The 25,638-nt window shown below is 37.4% G+C and overlaps 1 protein-coding gene across 6 annotated transcripts in view; it reads left to right on the top strand.

Moving 5' to 3' along the window:
- Window positions 1-23,385, top strand: part of LOC121520321 (SPRY domain-containing SOCS box protein 4-like) — an 85,690-nt gene extending 62,305 nt beyond the window's left edge. For all 6 annotated transcript variants that reach the window (XM_041803703.1, XM_041803704.1, XM_041803700.1 and 3 more), the window contains exon 3: window positions 21,631-23,385. In XM_041803703.1, the coding sequence (XP_041659637.1) occupies window positions 21,631-21,758 (128 nt within the window). In that variant the 3' untranslated portion in view covers window positions 21,759-23,385. The remainder of the gene's footprint in view (window positions 1-21,630) is intronic.
- Window positions 23,386-25,638: the final 2,253 nt, after the last annotated feature.

Genomic DNA, 25,638 nt, shown 5'->3' with positions numbered 1-25,638 from the left:
GAACATTATCAGGTACAAAAATGATATCCAGAAAACCCAAATATGTGCAGAATGACTGCTTTAAAATTTGATTATTTTGACAAAATGTTGGGATCCAGTAAAACCAAAGCGTCACCTGACTGAATGTTTATGTCTCTCTCGTGTTGAAATCCTTATTGTCCGCCCTGACCTCCTGCAGCTTGTTTACCCTCACCCTCATTGTTTTACAGCTGCCGTAACAGCCTTATTTTAACTTTTTTAGAGCAGTGGACCTCTCACGTTTTACAACATGAAGACTCTTCCACATGATCTGCAGCTTCCATCTGATCTCGTGCTTCACAGATTACAGTTTAACGCCAAAGTTTGTGTGCACTATGTTGTTTTTGCTGCAGACTTCTTTAAGCATGAGATCCACTTTATTTTAAGCTCGATACAGTACTGACAAAGATATCCTAGCTTCTGCAGCAACAGTTGTGACTGTTCTTCTATTGAATCAGTGTCTTCTGTGTCTGGTGTTAGAAGAGTTGGTGCAAAGATTAGAGCTCAACCTTTGAGGCCCCTATAGCAGTCCAATATGAGATTATCAGAAATATGTCAGTATCAACCTATTTGCATTTGGGTATGTGCAAAAGTTATACTACTTTACAGAACATAAACATTAAACAATGCTTAAGCCAATTTAGTTATGGTCCTTTCCATGTTTGTCAAGCACGAATATAAAAGAAATATCAGATTTTTCTAATATTGATAACACAAAAAACAATCATTATTTTTCATATACTACATGCAATTTGGATTTCCTTACATGAGATTATCAAAGCCTTGAATATGTTAATAATGAGCAACAACTTTGATTTTTAAGCATTATTTTTGCTCCGATATTAAGACTTCATGAATTGTTTCACTCAGGGTGTAAGTGGCCAAAAGTGGATGCCATATTGTAAAAAGGGGTAGAACTACTGTACCATTTTTCAATCCTCATTTTTTCGTATTCAATTTTTAATCAAGGTCTGAACATAAATAGCAAATGAGACAAAATGAGTAAATGATTTTTTTTTGTTTGTTTGTTTGATGTTTTAACCCTTTAAATGCTGGTTAAGATACAAAAAAAACCACTGATTTTTTTCATGTACAAAACACAAAAGTACACATTTTTCATAAACTACATGCAATTTGGATTTCCCTGAAGGGGATTATCACATTGACTTTTTTTTTTTTTTTTTTTCAAAGGTTTATTGGGCATTTTTGTGCCTTTATTTGATAGAGGAGGACAGTGGATAGACTCAGAAACAGGGATGAGAGCGGGGGAGAGACATGCGGTAAAGGGCTTAATGGCCAGATTCGAACAGATTTTTATTTTAATTATTTTAAGATTTCATAAATTGTTACAAGTGGCCAATAATGGATGTCATACATAAAAAGCAATAGAAATACTATACATTAAAAAATCCTTTTTTCCATTAGTTTTTAATCAAAGGAATTTAGCCCCTTAAATGCCAGTTTTCATTAAAAAACAATGTTTTTTCCAATGGAAAAATGTATTGTTACAATGAATTGTGACAATTAGAAACCAGAAAAAGCATGCATTTTCCACTCATGACAATTATGTGGAAATGGCTGACATTTGGTGACAAATGGGGAAAAAACTTCAAATTTGAGGCAATGACTCCAGAATAAAAAGCCTAGTCTCATTAAATTCATGTTTTTTGTTGCAGTGGCTGGGAAATAAAAATAGTGGTTTTAATGGGTTTCAATGGGTGTCATTTTTGGTCATGAACAGCCTGAGTATACACAAAAAGTATACAGTGCTTATTATGGACTTATTACAGGTTTTGATGTTAAGATTTCAAAACTCTATTTGAAAAAATAAGATGTACCCTTTAAAGTGTATGTTGTTGGCACTAGCATGCTTAAAATAATAATAATTTAAAAAAAAAAACATTAAATTACATAAAAATCTGTAAAATAGCCTAAAACCCTTCTATGGGTTAAAATGGGAAGCTGTATGGGCTTTTGTTTGAATCAGAAACAGGCAGATGGTTGAATTTGTTTGCTGGTCTTGACAATTAATTCGAGTTTTACTACTCTGAAGAAAATATTTTAACTCTTGTAAAAAGTTGCTTTATTTATCATTTAAAATGTACACACCAGTGAAAAGTTACTGAGGTATCGCTTAGCTCTATCCACTTTTGCATCGCTCTCACTTTCTGTAGTCTGATCTTCTACTGCTGCATCAGAATGTGTGTTTGTGTTGGTGGGTGTGTGTGTGTGTGTGTGTGTGTGTGGGCAGACATGCACTCAGATAAACACTGACCTGGCAGGTGAAGCCAGTAAAGGATCAACTGGGTTCTTATCTCAGTCTGGCTCGCGCAGGTCAGCAGTGAGAGCCCTCGTGAGCATGCGAGTGAACGTGTGAGATCTCGTGCCTTTATACGTGTTAATGCACGTGTGTGTGTTTCTGACCTTCATTTAGGCCACTCATAATCCACTGAGGCTGCAGCAGCAGGAGTGAAGGTTCCTCCATGTGTCTCCTTTCCTTCACCTCCATCTTGTCTTTACTCTCTTTGAGTGCTTCTCTTTGTTCTGTTTTGATCTTTACTCTGATCTTTTCTACCCTCTCTTCTCTGGATCTTCATCACCTCAGCTGACTTTACCTCTGCCTTAGTTCTTCTGACACAAACACAACTGCACAGTAAGCTTTGGCTATCATTATAATGAGATGACCTTAGATAATGCCGTCAGTCACATCTCAACCTGTTGGTCTTTTGTGTTGTACTGTAAATGTTTTACTTTATTTGCAGTTATTAATTTGCACTTATAGCTGTTACTAATTTGGAGGTGTGGCTGTTCTGAGATCCCCTAGCCCTTCACAAGCCTACCTGGAAAGCATCAAGTAGGAACAGCACCATTCATGCATTTCCTGTGCCTACAAAAAAAGCCTGAGGCAGGGATAGAAGCAATGAAAAACCTCAGAGCAGAGCAGACATCGGTGACAATGACAGAATGACACTGATTAAGTCAGAAGCAGAATAAAGGAGGAGCTGGGGTGGAGGACCAGTCATTTCTGCCTCTTTTCACCACCCCATTTCACCACTTTTATTCCCTCTTATCCATATTTGCTGCTTTATCCCATTTTTGCCTCTTTTAAACTTCTTTTGGCAATTTTAACCTAGTTTTGCCACTCTAACCACTTTTCACCAATTATTTCTGCCCCTTTTTTGCCACTTTTAACCAATTTTTGCCACTTTTTTTAATAACTTTTTACCATTTTTGCCACTTGATTCCTCTCTTAACTCATTATTGTTGCTTCAGTCCCATTTTTGCCTCTTTTAACCTTTTATTTTTTACTTTTGACCCATTTTTGCCACTTTTGAGCCACTCTTCACCATGTTTCTGCCTATTTCTGCCATTTTTAACCCATTTTGTCAATTTTCACCTTCATTTTGCAACTGTTAAATTATTGTTCCCCAAAGTTATTTCAGTTCCTTTTACTTAATGTTTTTTTGTTTTTTTTTTTGGGGGGGGGGCATTTTATAGTTGTGCATATTATGGCTTAGCTCTGACATTATTTTATAAATGGTTTAGTCAGTGTGCCCATCCACACTGTTAACAATGAAAATAAATAATTCTATTTCAAGAAACTGGGTTTAAAATTTCATATGGCTACATTGTACTACAGCATGAATAAATAATATGTGTTTGTGTTTTTGTGCTATTATTCAGGGTAAATATATAATACATTATTAATTAATATAATAATATATGTTATCACAGATTATCTTTACAATGGACCATGATTTTCCTGATCTTCATGGGTCCCCCATTTGGTTGGGCCCCAGCAAGCACTCTCGTTTATCCCCCTTTATAGGCGGCCTTGCTTACCAGTACCCATAGGCATGCTCTTCTGCAAGGCGGAAACACAAACTGAAGTCTCTTGAGGCTAATAATTTTTGTTATAATGTTAGTAAGTGCCTTTAATTAAACTTTAATTGATCAGCTAGCTCTCATGTATTGCTGCTTCTAAAAAAGGCCAATAGGAGTTATCTAAGTGAACCAAAACAGCCCCAAAACAACAACAAAAAAGCTTAAATAGAGCCAGGAGCTCAGGAGAGCTGCAGCATACAATAATAGCTCTGTGACTTTGTCACCACAGCTAAGACCTGAATGCAGCATTTTATCCACATCAGCACTTTTCCCTGCAGATTACACTGTGATGGAGGATATTTTATTGTGTTTAAAACTTGCATGCAAGCAGGAATATTAATTGAAGGTGTACTTAATAAATTATACCCACCGATTTCCTTGAATATTGACATTTTTATGATCAAAGGCCGCCTCCCAGCAGTTTGTGACTGTCAAGGATGCATGAGGGTCAAACGGACTGGCTGCACTCTCCTCCTCTTCTATTCATCATCATCCTTCCTCCTCTTTGTGTCCATCCTCTCATCTCATGACCTCTTCCATCTTTCTCCACGTCATCTTTTTTCTCCTTTTTGCCCCCTTTTCTACCTCCCTTTGCCTTTGCTTTCTCTCTCTCACATCTTGCCTCCTCCTGTTTCTCTTATCACTTTGCCTCTCTTCCCGGAGGAGACGGTGAGCAGCGGATTTACAGTAAAGCGGGACGGTAAAGAGAGAGAGCAGGGCTTTAAAAAGAAACTCTGGCACGGCTTGTATTACCACCAACTCCTCTCTACCAGCCAGTTTCTTCCCACAGCTCCCATCTTTTCTGCGTGACACTAATGTGGCCGCTGAGATATGACTCATACCACAGGATCTGAAAGAAAAAAGTTAGCTTTGGCCAAATATCTTAAAATTGCTCAGGGAGGACTTCATAGAAAAGGATTTTCACACCCTCCTCTCTGAAATCTGTGTGGGACGGACTCAGTACAACTGTGTTTGTAGCCATTAGTCCTCCCACCCTGTGGCTGCAGCCGTTTTTAGCACAAAAGGGTTTTCTAACAAATCCTCACTGGATTGTAGCGGCATTAGTTCTGCACAACTCGCTGCTTCAGTGTCTTTGGAGTGTGATTGTGCTATAAAGTGGAAGTGTTTAACAACATGGAGGGGAGAGGAGACAGTACAACAGCAGAGGCACATCACTTACAGGCAACACAAACTACTTTAAGTGGTTTTATGCTACTGTGGTGTTTGGGAGAGTTCAGGCTTTTTAAAAACAGGAGGACACTACTGAAAGAGGAAGGCTACTTACCCTGCTGAGCCTGGACTTTGTTGTGTTGGTTTTTATCTACTAGTGGAAAGTGAGATTGTGTACTATTTTGTATAGATTTTCTCTTTGTCATAACATCATCAAAAGCCCAGTATTGTGGTCCTGATGGGACTATTTCAGTTCAGAATAGAATATATGCCATTTGAAACCTCATACACACATTTTATACTGCAGTATTGTCCTTGATCATCTTTCTATTGCTCCTTACAGTCATAAAAAATCATAATGGATCATTACGCAGTAAGGCCAAACCACTGAACCCAAGTTCAGTCACGCAGTCTAGTCAAAGACTTCACTATATTTCAAAATAAGAGTCAGAGTTGAAGCCTGTTTTATTTAATTTCTGTTACAGTGTTTAGATGCAACCAGCAACACAGATGATCGTCATGGAATATAAGAGAAAAAGTAACATGTCAAGGACAGTCTTTTGCTGTCCTGGAAAATATTCAAACATTCTCCTAATTTCCTGAGACAGATGAAAGTGTCTTCTGAAAGGACTAAATGATGTTAGAGATCACACTGAACTCTGACTGAAGCTCTTGGACAACAGTGTTAGAAATAGGCTAAAAAAAAAAAAAAAGAAAACACTGTTACATACAAAATTGCAGCATTGCAACAAGGTAAGCCATAAAGCCAGCTGTGGCAGGAAGAGAGGATTTTAGAGATTATAAGAGGAAAAATGATTGCTTAAACCTTTATTGTAACATAAATATACAGATGAAATGAAGTGCTGTATATCTGTAGTTATGTGCGTAAGTTTGAGACATGGTGCTAAGAATTGGCCAGAGTCAAACTCGAAGAATGTTGACACACGTGTCTGTCGCCTGGCAGCCAAGATCAAGATCAACAGCATTTCTTTAGTCCAGACCAGTTCACCCCTGGTGATGAACCCTAAGACCACCGGCATTTTTTATAGACCCCTGACATCCACAGCATGACAAATACCGTCTGCTTACATTGAGCTGGCACAGCAGGTCCGAACTCGGCAGAGGCCCATCTAAAAACAGCTTGCACCAACAACTGAAGGTAACAAACCTATTACTAAGACTATAGGGATTATGGCAATTGATGAATTTGCCAAAATATTGAAATATCCCTTTAAGTTTCTAATGCCAATATGAAAGACTTCATAAACTTGGAAATTTGAAGTTTTTTCTTGTATATTTTCAACTTTCTTAAACTCTGAAATTCTGATTTTGTTTTCTTATAAATATCAAACTTAATAATGTTAAATATAATATACATTTTCAAAACAAATGTTAAAACGTTAAAAATGTTTTTTCTCTAAAATCAACAAATCAAACAAATCTTTAGCTTTAGAGGTTGCCCTTTGTACAAACATGATTTATTTTCATTCAAAAACGTCACATACATACATTTACTTCAAATTTTGACATGGTCAGAGCACACAGGGTCTCACAACACCCTCCCAAAAAAGTAGAAAAAGCTTTTCAGTCTGAACTTTGTGGTGTGGCAGTGGTGAGGCTTACTTCTGACTTTTCCAGGCTTGTTTGCCCTTGACTTAGCTCAGAGCTTTTGTTTCTTTTCTATTCCACAGCTGTAGAGGTTTTTTGTTTTTGGTCCTGATTGATTCGTTGATATTTGTGTTTGTCAGTTGGATTTCCTGTATTTGCGACCTTGCATGTCTGCATCTGTTATTCATGCAAATGAAACGTGTTTGTGGATTTCCTTTCTGTAAATGTTTGAGCTGTAAAGCGTTTACAAGAAAACTCAGCAGTGGGTCAATAGCATAGCAACAGATTGGAGAGAAAAAGGTCAGGTTAGCTGTGAAACAAACATAAGGTCATTGGTGTTTTTAACCTTTAACTGATTAATTCTGTTCTTGTACACATGCTTATGAGGTGGAACATTTTATCACTGTTTTCTTGTGAAAGCCTTGTTTTAACAGTTTTGTTCATTTCCTTATTATATTGACTTTAATTAAAGGATTAAAGGATTACATGCTCCTCTGAATTCGTCTACCTCTGGGGCTTAGAAACACTTCCAAATCCAGCAGGATGAAAGTACATTGACATCAAGCTAAACACACACCTGTTCTCTGTCTCTTGTTGTCATTTTAAAGATGATACAGCTATGACTTCTAATTGCCTGACACTCTTTTGTTGGCAGAAATGAAAAGGAGACTAGATTTTTGAAAGATGAATATAGGAAGAAGGAATGGAGGAAAAGTGGTGGAGTGACAGAGGGCAGGTTTCTTCTTTGCTGGCGTAGCAGGAAGAAAGAGAAAGAGTAGAGAGGTGTAGGGTTACTCTAGAGATGGAGCCATGGATAAAGCAGGGAGGAAGACTTACAAGAGAAGAGGAGAGGATCATGTTCCCCTGAACCATCTCAGCCCTATAACCTGTGTACTTTCTATGCTATCATTCTCAGGTTAATGCACTCACAGGCATAACGGACAAGAAATAATAAATTTTTATGGGATTGGTTAGTTTGTGTGCTTGTTTGGTCTAAATTTAAAGCTCCAGTGAGGAAAAATATAAAATAGACTGGCATGATGCATCTTTATGACCTTATAAAGCATCATTGGTTAGAAGAATTAATGCTTTACATACATGCCGGGGGGGGGGGCAACAAGCCAGTTTCCACCACATAAACCTCGCAGTGAGTGATGGGTTTGACTTTTTCAAAAAGAAGGACAAGATTTTTCATCAGAACACATTATTACCATAACACTAGAGGGAGATTAAAGCTATTACACTGTCTACAGGAGATGCTAAATGGACACTAAGCTTGAAGTGATGCTGTGGCTGCATTACACATTTGCAGAAGCATGAGAGACCACAGCACGGTATTAATTCTGCATGCACAACACTGCACTCCCCCAGCTGGCTCCAACTTTATCACCTCATTACATTTCAGCAGTTTTCATAGTGAAGGCCAAACATCAAAAGTTTATTTCAGGCTGTTTTTAGATCTGTTACATGATAAATATATTTACATTTATTATTATGTGCCATATTGCTTTAACCACATAATGTCACATCAAAAAACTACTCCTACCTTTGTCTCCTTATCTTTTTAATGTACTTTTACATGATTCTTTTCAGCACCACTTTTTAGCATGTATTCCTGATACATGTATCTTTGAAGATAAACTATGCAAAATATGTTGAAATACCTATTAATTTAAAAAGTTGCTTTTTCTGTCTTGTTTGTATTTTGATTTACAGTCATGGACGAAAGTATTGGCACCCCTGGAATTTTTCCAGAAAATACACCATTTCCCCCAGAAATTGTTGCAATTACAAATGTCTTTGGTATACATGTGTTTATTGCCTTTATGTGCATTGGAGCAACACAAAAAATCTGAAGAAAAAAGACTAAATTGACATAATTTTACACAAAACTCAAAAAATGGGCTGGACAAAATTATTGGCACCCTCAACTTAATATTTGGTTTCGCACCCTTGGAAAAAAATAACTGAAACCAATCACTTCCTATAACCATCAACAAGCTTCTTACACCTCTCAACTGGATTTTTGGAGCACTATTTTTTTGCAAACTGCTCCAGGTCTCTCAGATTTGAAGGGTGCTTCTTGCATCAGCAGTTTTAAGATCTCTCCATAGGTGCTCAATGGGTTTTAGATCCGGACTCATTGCTGGCCACTTCAGAACCCTCCAGCTTTGTCTCCAGCCATTTCTTGGTGCTTTTTGGGGTATGTTTCAGGTCATTGTCCTGCTGGAACACCCATGACCTCTGATGCAGACCCAGCTTTCTGACACTAGGCCCTACATTGCGGCCCAAAATTTTTTGATAGTCTCCAGATTTCATGATTCCTTGCACACAGTCAAGGCACCCAGTGCCAGAGGCAACAAGATAACCCCAAAACATCTTTGAACCTCCACCATGTTTGACTGTAGGTACTGTGTTCTTTTCTATGTAGGCTTCATTCCATTTTCTGTAAACAGTGGAATGACGTGCTTTTCCCAAAAGCTCTACCTTAGTCTCATCTGTCCACAAAATGTTCTCCCAGAGGGATTGAGGCTTGCTCAGGTACATTTTTGCAAACTCCAGTCTTGCTTTTTTTTATGTCTCTTTGTCAGCAGTGGGGTTCTCCTCGGTCCCCTGCCATAGCGCTTCATCTCATTCAGATGACGATGTATGGTCCAAGCTGACACTTTTGCACCCCGAGTCTGCAGGACAGCCTGAATTAGTGTGGAAGTTGACTGAGGATGTTTATCCACCATTCCAACTATCCTGCGTTGCATTCATTTGTCAATTTTTCTCTTCCGTCCACATCCAGAGAGATTAGCCACAGTTCCATGGGTTATAAACTTCTTGATTATATTACAGTATATTACATATATGCAGTGAACAAAGGAATTTCAAGATCTCTGGAGATGGTCTTGAAACCTTGAGATTGTTCATATTTTTCTACAATTTTGCTTCTTAAGTCCTCAGTTCTCTTCTCCATGCTTGGTGTGACACACACAGGCACACAACACAAAGGCTGAGTCAACTTTTAGACATTCTGACTGGCTTCAGGTGTGATTTCTAGATTGCCAGCACCTGTTACTGCCCCAGGTGAGTTTAAATGAGCATCACATGTTTGGAATAAAATGATTTACCCACAGTTTTAAAATAATTTTGTCCAGCCCATTTTTTGAGTTTTGTGTAAAATCATGTCAATTTTGTCTTTTTTCTTCAGATTTTTTGTGTTGTTCCAATGCACATAAAGGAAATCAACATGTGAATACCAAAAACATTTGTAATTGCAACAATTTCCGGGAGAAATGGTGTATTTTCTGGAAAAACTCCAGGGATGCCAATACTTCCGTCCATGACTGTAGGTCTTACACAGTTTCTCAAATATTAGCTATCTATTTAAAAAAAAAATAGAAATTCTTCCTTTTTTAATTTTAACAAGGCATGTATTGTCATGGTGGCTGCCATAGGTTGTGAGTTCAATAGCCAAAATTCACCTCTGTAACATGGATCCCCCAAAACTCTGCATTAGCAAGTTAAGACTAGCACTACTCAGCACCTGCCACCTCCACGACCTCCTTCTTGTTTTGAATTCAGGTCTCTCTTTAATATAATTTGTCTAAGGATGAGAAAATACTGCATGCAGCTGCAGAAACAGTAATACTATTACTAGTATTACTAGTTTTACTAGTTTTACAAATACTACTATTGTATAGTTTACTGTTATCATAGCTCCCTAAATCCCCATATTTAAAATAGAAGAAACATAACACTGAGATGAACAGCAGTTTGCCTATAGGGAAAGTATATATAACGTTAGTGAGCTAGGTAGCCTACTAATTTTATTAAGAAAGATCCCCTGTCTGCATGGAAGCTAGTTAGCTTAGCTTGCTAGCTCCTTTTATTTTACAATCAATTAAAACTTGACTAGTTCTACAAAATCACAAGGGTTTGACAGCTTCAGAGTTGCTAACAGTAAAAAGTTGTTGCCAAAAGGCCTGTTAAAAAGAGGATTTATGGTCTTTTAAAAGTGATAGGCTTTACAATGCTACGACATAAGGTTTAACGGTGTGTTTGCTAACTCTCGTGTCAGACAAGGGGAGCTTCGACAGTTTTAAACATTGTTTAACAAAACTTTTACAGTCTATATGTTTGACTTTAGTTTCTCCTCTCTTCTCCAATCTTTCTCTCCTTTTTCTCTGAAACTCTTTTATCATCTGTCAGGCTTTATTTAGCTCCCTGCCCTCCTCACAGGTCACTTTTTACATCCATCATGAAAGTGATGCTGCCGTTGCCATTTTCACCCTCTCTTACATTATCAGTGTCTGGAGACTATAAATCCTGCTCTGCTCCACTCTGCTGTGTGCTGTATCTCATTACAGGCATCATGTCACATCGTGTGTCCCTGTTACTGCTCGTTCCTGTCGCAGCAGACCCCGGGTCACGCCTCATATCCATATAAAACGTCTCATCAGGAAACTTCTGCGCTCACTGGGAACGCTTTACATGTGGTATCAATCTGGTGTTGCCCTCGTCAATGTGTAAAACCTTCTAACAAGATTTACAGCAGCAACATCTGCCACCTGCATGCACAGTAATGTGTGCATAAAAACAGCAGACTGTGCATGAGTTGCTGAAGGTTGCAGGTTTAAATCCCAGAGCTGCAAAAAAGGATCAAAAGCTACAAAAAGGGAATCACTAAACATTCTTCTTCTTCATAATCTTTTTCTGCCCAGCTCTTCCTCAGGGGCCATTTAGGATTCCTCTCATAGTCAAGCTGACAAATTACATTCAGCTCTAGAGAGATCAATAACAGCCTTTCTTGAAAACTAAAAAGAAATAATCTGACCCGTGAAAAGTGTTGGTCAAGGGAAATGCCAGAAACAGATTGATCCCAGCTTCAGCTTGTTTTATCTCATTGGTAGTCTGGAGGTAAAGATTCCCTCACATCAATGATATTCTGTCCTACAGCAGCATTTTGAATGTTATTCTTCTTAATGCACTGCATGTGTAATGATGCTGGGGTTAATGACCTGCTGCTGATCTTCCTCATGCTCTCTTCTCATTAGCATCTTACTCACACCTCCAGAGAAGATGTTTAGAGGGTGAAACATGATAGAAATGTGCTGTTAAGAATACATCTAATAGTTAATGCACTGAGTATTGCAATAGGGAGTGTTAAGCCCGGCTAATTATTGGTGTAATGCAATGAAAGACAGTTATCTGGAGGGAAACGGATGTATAAATGGTCATAACCTATACAAAATTGCACTGATTAACCTTGAGCTATGATAATAAAGTAGAAGAGAATGAAGTAGTACTTCCCTGGGGCCCACACTATGAGGCATAAGATCTGCAAACACTTCAACACAGCTGTTTGCATGAATAAGTGGTGGTTAAAGCTCTACTAATGCATCAAGTGGCATTTATAGGTAATAGGTCAACTTTTGCACTGAAATGTCTAGATTAATTAAAAACTGACTGCTCCTGTCAGTATATTTTTACTTAAGCACTTACAATATCTCAAATATTTCAACAGGTTTCAAAGCCAGAGAAATTCTTCAACTTAAATGGATGGAAATGGGCTGTGTCTTATTTTGGACGCTGCCATTACAGTATGTGATATGTTTATTGTTGCCATGGATACACCAGATGTTACTTCAAGACTGCAAAATCAGAAATAGGGATGAGATTTAACTGTATTTTCAGTACTTGAGTGCTCGCAAAGCTCAGTTAACCAGGCGGGAAATTAACTAATTACATTTACTCAAATGACTGTAATTGGGTAGCATTTTTGGCTACGTGCACTTTTTTGAGTACATTTTGAAATCAGTACTTCAACTTCTACTTTAATACATTTAAGCAGAGTAGTTGTGCTTTTACTTGAGTATGATACTCTCTTTGCAGAATCAAATCAACTCCCTAACTTAACTTCACTCACTTGCACCATGCATTTAGGTATCCTCTGACTTAGAGTAATGCAGAACTTCATCATCCGCCCCCACAAAACCACAGGTGTGACCCCACTAGACATTTTCAGGCTGTGTAGAGACATGCTGCTCAGCTCTGCTGTTATGAAGAGTTTTTTCAACAAAAACTCCAGGAAAGTCACTTTGAGCAGTGACTTTCCTGGATCACAATACTTGCAATCCCAGAATGATTTGCTAATAGCTTGCAGTGTTAACCCAGAAGGCAACTTTAAACAGCTTTTCTCCCTCATTATGAGAGAATTATCCACAAACCAAAAATTGCTGTTCTCAAAAACACCTTGAGGAAGATTTTTTTTTAACCCTTGGTTCAAAATAACGAGTAGTAGTAGAGGTGGGCAGAACTGTACAGTATGTCTCTATGTCTATTTTTGCTATTGATTTGATTGAGAGCCCCATTGTGGTGGAATTTTATATACTGCACATTTAACAGGCTTGAAAATTTGATCACATGGATTTTATCTAACAGTCCAGTCTTGTAGCTCTCGTAACAGTCATCTAACATAATTAAGCACTTTTCAATTGAAGAGGAAGGTATTTCACTGAACTGCTGGTGGAGACCAAACTAGAGCTAAAAGAGAGTGAATGTTGGATTTCCATCCTTGAGGTGACTCTAAACACAGCGCCAAAACTTGTCACACACCCTGTCTCCACTTTCCTTCAAATGTGTCTGAATTTCAGTTAATGCAGCTCTTCAAACATATTGCATGGTTGGTATATCTAAATGCTTTACATTAAAGGGCTAGAGAACCTGTAATACCTTACAAGATCATTAAAACACATTATAAATATTTTAGTAATGCATTATACATATGGTCTCATAGGAAAGTATTCCTGGTATTGTAGTAGAGTGCAGAGACAGAGCGGTGCCCTTTGAAACTGTTCACACTGATTCCATTGTGTTATTTTACTCTGAGAGCCTCATTTAGCTTCCTTTTTGCATACAGCCAGTGATTTTTCCAGTCAGTCTACTCCTTGATTTTTTTTTTCTCTTTTTTTACTGAAAGGGATAGAGAACAAAGAAAAAGAGAAACTCAGAGAGATGACAGAAGCTCCCTCCAATCAGCAAGAGCAAATTGTCCCCACATAACTGAGCACCAGAGAGCCAGTGAGCGTGCTCAAATTAATGTGATTTGCCGCAAAATTGCTCCCTTTTGATGGAAACTGGCAAACAACACGCACAGTCACAAGTCCACACTCAGATTACTCTCTTGCAGAAATGACATGAGCCACAATAACCTTGAATTGACTTGAACACAGAAAGTCTGCTGGGGTTTTTAGTAAACTCTTCAGTCACATAGCTGCTTTTTCCTCCATTCAGGCAAGTAGCTAATGAGGCCAAAGATGAAAAAGTACGCTGCTTGTGTTTATACCCCTTTTTTTTCTCACCTATAGTATTTAATCCTTACTATTCGTGGCAAGTTTTGATTCTTAAAGTAAATGAATACTCAAAATCAGCCATCAGGCAACACTTTGTTAAACTCTGTTAAACATTTATTTAGGCCTTAAATAAATCTACTGTTATAATAGGATGGCCATTAAAAAAAGAATCTAGTAGACATCATGATCTCACAGCTGTTCTGCTGTGCCTCAGCCCAGGCTGGCTAACATCATGTATGTTCCACATTCCCAATCAGCTCATTTAATACTTGTCAATATTTCCTTAGAAAGTTCAGTCATTGTCCAAAGTGTTTTTCTTTGTTTTTTTCTACCTCTCTGGCTTAAACTGTTGGCTCCACTGCTTCACATTACCCCATGATTGCTGTCTACTGCAACATTTGATCCGTATCTGTGAATTTTCAGACAGCTTGTTGCCTTGCAAAGCTGATGGATTTCATGTCCGTCATCAGGTGGATCGAGAACAGCCCTGTGACAGGATTTCCGGGATTTTCCTATATTTTGCCGCGTTCATTTCCCCCCTCTACTTTTACAAGCTGTTCAGGGTCGGCTACCGAGAGGCATCCCCACAGCATGATGCTGCCGCCACCAGGCTTCACACTGGGGACGGTGTATTTGTGGTGATGTGAAATGATTGGTGTCTGCGAAACATAGCATCTTATGGTGCCAAAAAGCACCATTTTGGTCTCATCAGACCAAAAACTTTCTTCCACTTGACCATGGAGTCTCCCACAATAGTGGCTTTCTCGCTGCCAATCTCCCATAAAGCTTTGACTGGTGAAGAACCCAGGCAACCGTTGATGTATGCAGATTATCTCCCAACTTCCTCTGATTGCTTGAAAAGTTCTTTTGTCTTCATGGTGTAATAGTAGCCAGGGAAACTGATTAACCAGTGGCTGGACCTTCCAGACACAGGTGTCTTTATACTACAATCAGCTGAGACACATTCACTGCTATCTGGTGATCCCCTTTTCTTTTTTGTTAAAAACTAACACAGGCACTGTAACAGACACATTGTTAGTCCAGTCACCCTCTGAGTTTTTGTGTTTTTTCTTATGAAAGGTCTTGTCTTTCCCAAACACCATCCATAGGGTGTTGCCAGGATTGATGTGAACTACATCCTATGTCACGGCGATGTGATACAGTCTGACTGGCCTGACAGAAGGCTCTGTCTGTTTCTATGTGTGTGTCAACACAGGAAATAATTGAACCTTTAATGCTTTACCAGTCGGAGTGCTGTCAGGTTATACTAATATATAAATATAAAAACAGTCTCTCTTTGTATCAAAAGGTTATTAATGAATATGTTTACTTTAGTCTTTTGAGCACTAAAAGGAGCCCGTGTGAATCACTCATCTGCTCCTTTTGTTTGTAGCACTCTTCCTCTGTACAGCAGCATTCATCCTCTGTATATTTCCATTTAATGTGATGAGAGCAGCTCTCAGAATGGAGGAATAATTGAGAGTCAAGCAGAGGTGAAAACGCTTCATTGTGAGTGAAAAACTGATTGTGTTTTTCTGTGAGCGTGGACGAGCATTAATGTGACAGTCACACTTCAAGGACACACACATGTTGGACTGGAGTGTAAGTGTGTGTATAGAGGCAGGGCTGTCTTTTATCCTGTTGGTTTAACCTTGAGCATAGACACAGACAGTGGCGCAGCCACAGGAGCAGGTGGTGGAGGACGTCCAGAATGCTAACAGGTGATGAAGGTGGGGGTTTTTATCCAAAACAAGAACAGCAGGGACAGACAGACGGATGATGTCACTCAGGGTCTTCACAAAGAATCACACCTTTAAAATTAGATCCACAACTCAAATTAAAGTTTGTTAAATACTGTAGTAAGCAAATGTTTAGATACTGTGAATATGTAGCAAATTATTCTTTTTTATGATTTATTGACACATTTGCATTACGAGTCTTTTACCTAAGAAAACAACAAAGAACAGCAGCACATCTTTAATAAAAAGAGAAGATTCAGTTCACAAAACTCAGTAGGCAACAACAGAACCCAAACAACATGGCAGACACAACAAGAAAGCAAAAAGATAGAGATAGACAAAGAAAGGGGAGAGAAGCAGTTAAAATCTGTAAAAGAAAACGAATGGACCTAGCAGAAATAAAAGCAATAAAAAGAAGTTAAATGGTTAAAGGTAATAAAAGTAATGAAGGAACTTAGAGAAGTATAATCAGTAAAAGATAACGGAAAAACAAAATTAGATAGAAATACAAATTTAAAACAAAGAAAAAAGTATAAAGGGTAAAATGAAATAAAAGAGATGAAGGAACTGAAATGATGAAGGAAGAGAAATATAATCAGTAAAAAAATGAAGGAAATAAAAACAATAAAACTAGAAAAAGGTAAAAGCAATAAAAAGAATTAGAGGGTATAAGGTAATAAAAGTGATGTATGAATTTAGAGAAATTAAATAAGTAAAAAAAAGAAATACAAAAATAAATAAATAGAAATAAAAATTAAAGCAATAAAAATAATTTAAAGATGAAGACAATTTAAAATAAAGAAAAAACTTAGAGAAATATGATGAGTAAGAAATAAAGGAAATACAAAAATAAGTAATAAAAATTAAAGCTGTAGAAGTTAAAGCAATGAAAAAGACAGAAAACACTAAAATATTTTCTTAAATATAAAAGCAATAAAATACATACAATATAAAGTTATAAAAAGAAGCAACAGAAAGATAAGTATGAAAGAAATAGAAGTGATCAAAGAACACATGAAAATGCAATAAAAGGAATGGAAAAAGAGGTGCAAATTGTAAAGGAAATACAAGAGAAAAAAATTAAATCTAAATAATAAAATAATTAAGAAAAGCAAAATAATATTGAAAATATATGAGAAATAAAAGTGATTTCAGGGGATGGAATAAAAAAGATTCAACAAAAGTGTTTTAGGAAATAGAATTATATTTCAAAAGAGGCAAATTAAGTAAAAGCATTGAAATTATAAGAAGGCTTTAGCAAGACAAACAAAATATCAGCAATGATGGAACAAAAGTTAAAAAAAGAATAGTAATAAGAGGCAGATTTTTTAAATTAAAGACTATCGAAAATGTGCACAGAAGGCATGACACAAACACACGTCTATAAATGTAGAACATGTATTGGCATTTGATTTTTATTCAGATTAATTAGTCTGATAAATTCATGTGTTTTAACAGCTTTATGTTGAAGGATGTCTCCTCATATGGTTGTCCTTCTCTAAATTTTACACGTCTCTGCTCCTGTCTGACATTGACTGTTCTCCTCTCTTCCATCTCAGTGACCTCCTCCATTGTTGTTGTTCTGCCTCGCTCACCCTGCCGTTTCTCCTGCTCGCTGCTTTGCTGATTGGATGTCTTTGTGTGGGTGAGGGTTCACAGGGTTCTGCAGCTTTTGCATATAAAGTGCAGTTCAGTGAGCTGAGCGTGGTATGTTCCTGATGGTGGGACTGTTCTTTCATGTATGGAGATTTTTGGAGGGGTCATAGATCATGTAGTTCATTACGTGACATATCAGGTGCTTTCAGACCCCTCCCACTGTGCTGGACTGGGTAATTAGGCCAATCAGACATGGTCGTTACCATTAATTGATACTAATGATACTATAAAATGTAATGAAGGAGGTCATGAGGCCAAGTTGTTCACACTCAGTCAAGCTGGAAGGACACAAAGGAGATAACTGGCTTGAAATGGGCTGCTTTGTTTACATTTTAAGTTTGGTTTATTGTTTCTGTACTCGAGTTGACTGTAAAAACTTGTCAGGGTCGATCCAACATAGGAAGAAATCAACCACACACTTCCTTCCAGTTACCAAAAGAGTTACTGAATACTCCTTAATGTATATTTAACACATTTCCTGACATATCTTCTTCCTCTTCTGAAGTTTTAAAGGTGAAGACGAGATTATTTTTTAACTTTGCTGATGATGAAACATTAACATTTTATGGTTGATTGCACATCCTGTCTGACCATGAAAAACAATTTGGACCAGAGACTTGTACTAAATTTATCTACAGGCATTAAAAGAAACTATAAAGCTGTTGCCAATCAGTACAGTAACTGCGTCTATCATCCTTATCAAAAGCATCAGTATTGATTTAATTTTACCAGCTTAAAAGTGCACGTTTTGAGATACGCAACAGGTATGATTTTAGGATTCAATGGGGACATTATTTCAAGGTTATATTGAGCTGCTTTCTTGTTAAAGCCCTATGACAATCCTGAAAAATCAAAGTATAGCTAAAGCCCGTTCAATCTAAGCTGAATCCTCTTAAATCCCTCGTTAAGTTTAATTGAGATTTTCTTGACATGTTACAGATCTGTAATCTGGTTTTGTTGACAGGAGCTGAAACTCTGAGTGGCAGTCTAATTAATGCTCCAAACTCATCTCACATGAGACGAGCAACAGAAGGAAATTTAAAATGTTAATTAAATGTGACACCATGGAATAGCAACTCCAGTACACTTACGAATGCTGAAAGCTTGAATGCAACTTTTAAGACATGATGTGATGGGATGGGTGACATTCCTCTGAAAGTGACATGAGGGGATCAGAAAGAGCATTTCCGTAGCAAATAAAACATCACTCTGTTTGTCTTTTTGAGAAACTAACTGAGTTTTGTCACTGTTTGAGATTAATTTTTCCCCATAGATGAGAAATAAGAGACAGGAGATAGCCCAAACTTTCTTTGAGCTGTTATTTAAATGTAATTTAGCGTTTAAAAGCAAGCAAAGCTTGAACAAGGATTTTTCATTTCAAAGAATCATTTATGAGTGGCATGTTCGCATGAAAGCTTAGAGAATCAAGTCTTTTTGTTTTTCTAAAAACAGACACAAAAAGCACTGGCAAACCTGTTTTTATTTCTATGATAGCTTAATCAGCCTGACTTCATCATTTGGCTCTATATTTTCTGAGATAGAAAATAAGCATGCTCTAACACTAGAATATTTGTTTAAAAAACCAAATCAAATCAGCATTATGGAGACCCTAATATTTTTTTTAAGAAAGTTTCAGATAAATTTTAGGGACTGGGGTCAAAATGGTTCAGATACATGAAAGTCACAGGGGCCAGACTGGCTTGAATTACCTTGCTAAACTGCCATCTGTACTAGACTACCAAGGAAATAGTGGTGGAAGTGGATCTTTACTGACATAAGAGTGAGTTTGACATGCTTTGTTCTTTTGTTTGGATGTTTAGTCTGTTTGGGGTCAAATGGGAGGGAGATTTGTGGCTCAAAAAAAGCTTTGTTGAGAAATCCTCTAAATGCCTTCATCCAAAAAACATTTATGTCATAGTATATTCAATGCTTAAATATGAAGAGATTTATTCAAGATGGTCTGGCTGCTGACGCCCTCAGATTTTAGGTTATGCTTCCGGGTAGGGTTAGGGTTAGGGTAAGGCTACGAAAAGTTAAAAGTAAAAAAAACCTGACCTAAATAACCTAATTTAAAAAAATTTAATAAGCCAAGTAAACAGTCTGTTTACAGGAGAAAAAAGCTTTTCCTTCATGAAAACACTACAATGGAGCTAATGAAGTTATGTTAGCTACATAAATAAAGCAGTTACAGAGCTGAATCTAAAGTTAGCAAAACTATGTTAGCTCCATAGATTATACAGCTACATAGCTAAATATAAAGTTACCAAAGCTATGTTAGCTGCATAGGTTACATAGCTACATAGCTAAATCTAAAGTTAGCAAAACTATGTTAGCTCCATAGATTATATAGCTACATAGCTAAATATAAAGTTAACAAAGCTGTGTTAGCTGCATAGGTTACATAGCTACATAGCTAAATCTAAAGTTAGCAAAACTATGTTAGCTCCATAGATTATATAGCTACATAGCTAAATATAAAGTTAACAAAGCTGTGTTAGCTGCATAGGTTACATAGCTACATAGCTAAATCTAAAGTTAGCAAAACTATGTTAGCTCCATAGATTATATAGCTACATAGCTAAATATAAAGTTACCAAAGCTGTGTTAGCTGCATAGGTTACATAGCTACATAGCTAAATCTAAAGTTAACAAAACTATGTTAGCTCCATAGATTATATAGCTACATAGCTAAATATAAAGTTAACAAAGCTGTGTTTCCTCTGTAGTTTATAAAGCTAAATAGCTGAATCTAAAGTTAACAAAGCTGTGTTAGCTGCATAGGTTACATAGCTACATAGCTAAATCTAAAGTTAGCAAAACTATGTTAGCTCCATAGATTATATAGCTACATAGCTAAATATAAAGTTAACAAAGCTGTGTTACCTCTGTAGGTTATATAGCTAAATAGCTAAATATAAAGTTAACAAAGCTGTGTTAGCTCCATAGGTTACATAGCTACATAGCTGAATATACAGTTAACAAAGCTGTGTTACCTCTGTAGGTTATATAGCTAAATAGCTAAATATAAAGTTAACAAAGCTGTGTTACCTCTGTAGGTTATATAGCTCAATAGCTTAATATAAAGTTAACAAAGCTGTGTTAGCTGTGTAGGTTACATAGCTATGTTGTTAAATCTAAAGTAAACAAAGCTATGTTAGCTCCATATGTTACATAGCCATGTAGCTAAATCTAAACTTTATAAATCTACATAAACTCTAATCTCTGGTTGTATAGCTACGTAAATAAATCTAAAGTAAACAAAGCTAAAGCAAGCAACACTGCATTAGATTGTGCTGTCTGCTATAGCTAGATCCATTTTAGAAGTAGTTATGTTAATGGTTGCTTGCTGTAGCTTTGTCAGCTTTAGCTAAAGCTAACAAAGCTACAGTGGCTTAAGTAGTAGCTTTAACTACTTAAGCTAGCACAACTTTGTTATCTTTAGCTAAAGCTTACCAAGCTATAGTAAGCTACTGTTCCTGTAACTACTCCTAAAAGTGGTCTACAAATAATTTAATGTGGGGTTAGACCTCTGGTTTTTTTCTAAGGGCAAACTTGAAAAATAAATTATACAGGTCTAATAATATTAATAACAATAATGATATTGATAAAAAATGGTTCCTGTCTTTTTTGCTACTGTCCACCATGCTGCTTTGTGTCCAAGTGTTCACTTTTTGGATAGTTTTTTGTTTTTAATCAAATATGTATCGCTGAAAGGAGCTGCTGAGATTTCATGGTTTCATGACATGAGCTCTACATCCCAGCTCTACCAGCTCTCTGCTCTGTGTCTTTGCTCCAATTGTAACATGCCAGTGTCTGTGAGAGCTTATTTTGGCTTTTATTTTGCATAGCAGATAATCTGTTGTATATCTGTATATATGTCCATATGTATACACAGTCTTGAGTCTTGAGTGTCCTGCAGCTCTGACCACAGCGTCAAGTATCGGTTTCCTCCTTAAACCTAGTGTATGAAGGTCAAAGAGAGCATGTTACACAAAAAACAGATTTTTCTCCCCACTGGTTTTACAAATTTTTAATGGTTTAGAGGATCAAAACGTAGTAGTAGTCACAAACAGGTGCAGTTTGTGTGAGAGGAATTTAAATTATTTAAAAGTGTGCACCATCACTTTCTGCTTCTGTTTGCTTTATTCATTCATTCGTCTTTTGTGCACATTAAAATGTTAACCTAACTTATTCTCTCTTTTTTCTCTCTGCAGCTGAGCCTCTCCCTCTCATGGACCTGTGTCGGCGTGCAGCCCGTCTGGCGTTGGGTCGGGAGCGTCTTCAGGAGATCCAGAGCCTCCCTCTTCCCCAGTCCCTTAAAAATTACCTCCAATACCAGTGACTGACACCAGCAGATCATACTGGGAACACAAGGACACACAACAGACCACCTGCAAGTCTGATGAAAAGAATGAGATGAAGAAAGCGTAGAGACAGAATGGATGCTGGATGAAAGAAGAAGAGTGCTGTTGCTCTACAACAGATGAACTAATGAAAAGATGGAGAGGAAGAACTGTCGGAGAGGGTCCAGGCTTTCAAAATAAGAGCAGGACAGCACCAGCTTCTTTTTGATCTCCAGCTGCTTTTTCTTCAGTTTTGACTTAAAATAAATCATTGATGCTGGTATCCTATCAGTGTCTCACTCATCCTGAAAGAAAACCCATCCGGTGATGGCACAGTGTAGTTAGGAGGTGACAGACATGGATGAACAGTGCCACCTGGTGGCGAGAGTAAGAACTGTGGCAAGAAAGCACACTAAATCCTTCCATGGAGGCCTTTCTGACACTCAGTCATATCAATGCTGTTGGATACTTTAGAGTGTATTCATGGTCTCCTTTTGGCACAGGTGACAGGCTACAGCAGTATTTTAGCACTGATTGTGGTTTTATCTGGTTGACTGTGGCCTGACTCCCCGCTCACTCCCCGCTCACATTTCACACAGTATGAAAACATGGCTGCAGGGAAACTTCTTTACAATCTTCATGCAGTGGTGGTAAAGCCCTTTTCAGACATGAAAATGTCATATTTTTCATATGAACTGATGATTCATGGTGTGTGAGAAGGAGCACATGTCCCAGTAAAAGTGACGACAGTTTGATGAAGTCAGAAACATTTGTTAGCTATGTATCATAAAAGGCCTTTAAAGTCTCAATCACTTAACCAATGCCATTAGGCATAGACCTCAACATCACTCTCCATTCATCAGTTTCAGCATTAAATACTTGTTTTTTTCTTGGTTATCTATTATTTTAGTGCCATGTGTTTAAGACTAATGTCCAACAATGAATGAGTGCAGGATTATAATATGTCTGATGTAAATGCTGCTGGTTAGACATCTTCACATGAACTATAATTATACCTCACAATACAAATCTGGACATTTTTAACAATTTGACATTTAGATTCTTGTCTAACCAGCAGAGGGCGCTATCTGCTTTAAAACTTCTCTTCATGACAGTAGCTGAAGTTGAGTAGAAGGAGCCTCTTTTTTTTCTTAACAAAATGTGACATGGTTTTATAAACTGAAAAATATGCCTTTTAATAATTATTGATTAAAAAAAACAAGGAAAAAATTTTAAAAAGAAAAAGTAAATAAAGTAAGAATAGCTTTTCATAAATTGATTTCACTCCCATGTCTATAAAATCATAACCTGACATGCCAGATGGATGTGTTTCACACATCCATCTGCTAAACCACTGATACACAGCGTTTGGGAAAGGGCAGAGCCTTTGAAAAAAAGTAGGAGTGTGGTTGGATGAACATTCTGTCTGTCACATCTTTACAGGCCAATCAGAGCAACAAAACACGTGACGTGGCCGCTAGCAAGGTGAGCCCCTATTGAAGAGTAAGCTCCATAGAGAACTGCGTAACGCGAACCATGGCGACTGTAGACATGTCAGTACACGACTTATGTAATTTTTTAAAAAGAAAACAACTCAGTTCTGTTCTTTGTGTTTTTTTTTAACGAAGAAATGTCTTCAAGTTCTGATAAAACTTACGCTTTAGCAGCATCCACGCTACTATCTTCCACCATATCTGCACCGGCCTCTTGTTGCTGCTTGCTTACGTCACGACTCCGCCGCACCCAAAAGTACTGCCCCTCGATGCTGATTGGTCTTGTCACTTTCTAACCAGGCCCAAACAGTTCAGATGGGAGCTTTGTAAGATGAATTCGCCAGTGAGAAACACGGAAACGGGCATCCATCTGCTTTGCAAGGTTATAAAAATCACAGAATCATATAAAATTATAGTAAAATTGTAGCATGAACCTAGTATTATGTTGGATATTGTATTGTAAAGTGAGTCAGTTGAAACTGAATTCAATTAACAGGAATTAAGTAAATCTGGTTATCATAATTAGTTTTCTTGCCCTTGAGGCTTACTTGAACTTGAGTTATTTATTTCTCCATTCCTTACTCAACACTGAAGCACCTGAAAGACCAGTTCTGCTTAGATTTTTGTTTCTGTTTTGCTGAATCCTAATTAGTGGGGGAATAAATGGAAGTGAGCAGCACACTGATCACTTAGCACCAATGATGCCTAAAATTTCAGTAGCAGGATCACACTTCTAGTTTTTCCTGGAATGTCAAACCTAACCCTCTTCTTCCCTTAGCTCTAACATTCCTCCCTCCCTTTTCTCTCTATTTCTTACCACCTAAAGTGCCCCGAGGAGGTTTGACATGCCAGAGAAGTACATAAAATTTCCCAATAATCTTTGAATTGATGACAGCAAAAAGTTTCATTCATTTATTCATTCAGCTCTTTCCAGTACACTAAATAATTGTGAAAATGCTATCATTATTGGAGAGGTGTCAGTGAAACAACAAAATCCAAGTTGTTGTGATGCCAAACTTTTATGACTTATTTAATTATATGAAGCCCTCAATACTTGAAGTAAAAAGCTAAATGAGAAAGGTCTTTCTGAGGGCCTTTAAGAATAAACTAAAGCGTTTAATCCTTTAATGTGCACGCTTTAAACTGCTGCAGCCTTAATGTTAATGGGATTAGATTCAATTAAACCTGCGCTGTGTGGGAAGACTTGTGGAAACGTTTTCCTCCCCATCATGACTTTAAGGTAGCAACCTTCATGTGTGAAAAGGTGTTTATGTAGAGGCTCAAAGCTTTTTTACACTGAGTAGAAGCTACTGTGTAACATTCCTCACAGGACAGAAGACGTGGGTTTAGATGTCAGTGGACCAAAGTGTGTGAGAGTGTGGCCCGTCTCAGTGAAACCAGTGCTAACATACTGTTGGCTCTAAGAGGAGCCTGACCTGCTGCTGTAGCACCCTGCTGTAGCTCATTAGAACCAGGCAGTCAGTACGTTTACATGCAGTTGGAAAAAAGGCCAGGATATTGTACTAGTCTGTCTCAATCTGGACTCTTAAATACATGTAAGATAAAATGTACTAAATCAAATTCCTCAAAGTTGGACTAAAACACTAAATAATGAAGTCAATTAATTCCTTTATATATATACACGTCACTCAGAAACGAACAAGACCAGAAGTTTTGCACATGCTCCACAGTTCCCACAATGGTTTTTGACCTTGAAGTCCATGAGCATAGATGTTAAACATAGCATAAAGCCTGGCACACACACACCAAGAAATACATTTTTCTGTGTGTTTTTAATTTTATTTTTACCATCCTGTTGTGTGGGGTGAGCATCAAGGACAGCTGAGAAGGCTTGAGTAGGATTGTTAAAATAGCCAGTTTAGAAAGAAAGCTGACAGAAGGAGGAAGCACAACAAATACAGCTATGGCAACAATAAACATTGAGCATGGAGTTGAATGGACATCAGAAATGGAGGAGCAACTTGGTGATTTGTGGCAAAACAAGAGTGTTAATACAAGATGTCCTGTAAAACATATCACAGTCTAGCTGAGAAAGAGAGGAGTGGTTTAAGACTGCCATTGAGAGTGGAGACTCAGATGTTGCTGTGGGTCTCTCACAATAAGTGTATTTTACAGCCAATGGATTTTTATTTGAAATCAGAAATCCAAAAACAAACTGTTTCCCAATTTCAGTTTGAAAAATAGGTAACTAAACATGGAAATAGCATGTCCTTTGCCCTTTCAGACAGTTCATAATGAGTTGGGAATCAAAAAACAGAGAAAAATGAACAATTCTTCTTTTTTTATTTTTATTTTTTTTTTTACAGAGGAAATGTTACATAACCAGTGTTCTGAATCCATGTATTGTTTGTGCATTTGATAGATA

This window comes from Cheilinus undulatus, linkage group 13 (genome assembly GCF_018320785.1).
Source record: "Cheilinus undulatus linkage group 13, ASM1832078v1, whole genome shotgun sequence".
Lineage (NCBI taxonomy): Eukaryota > Metazoa > Chordata > Actinopteri > Labriformes > Labridae > Cheilinus > Cheilinus undulatus.
Note: the sequence above shows the minus strand (reverse complement) of the source record. Positions and strands in the feature narration are given on the sequence as shown.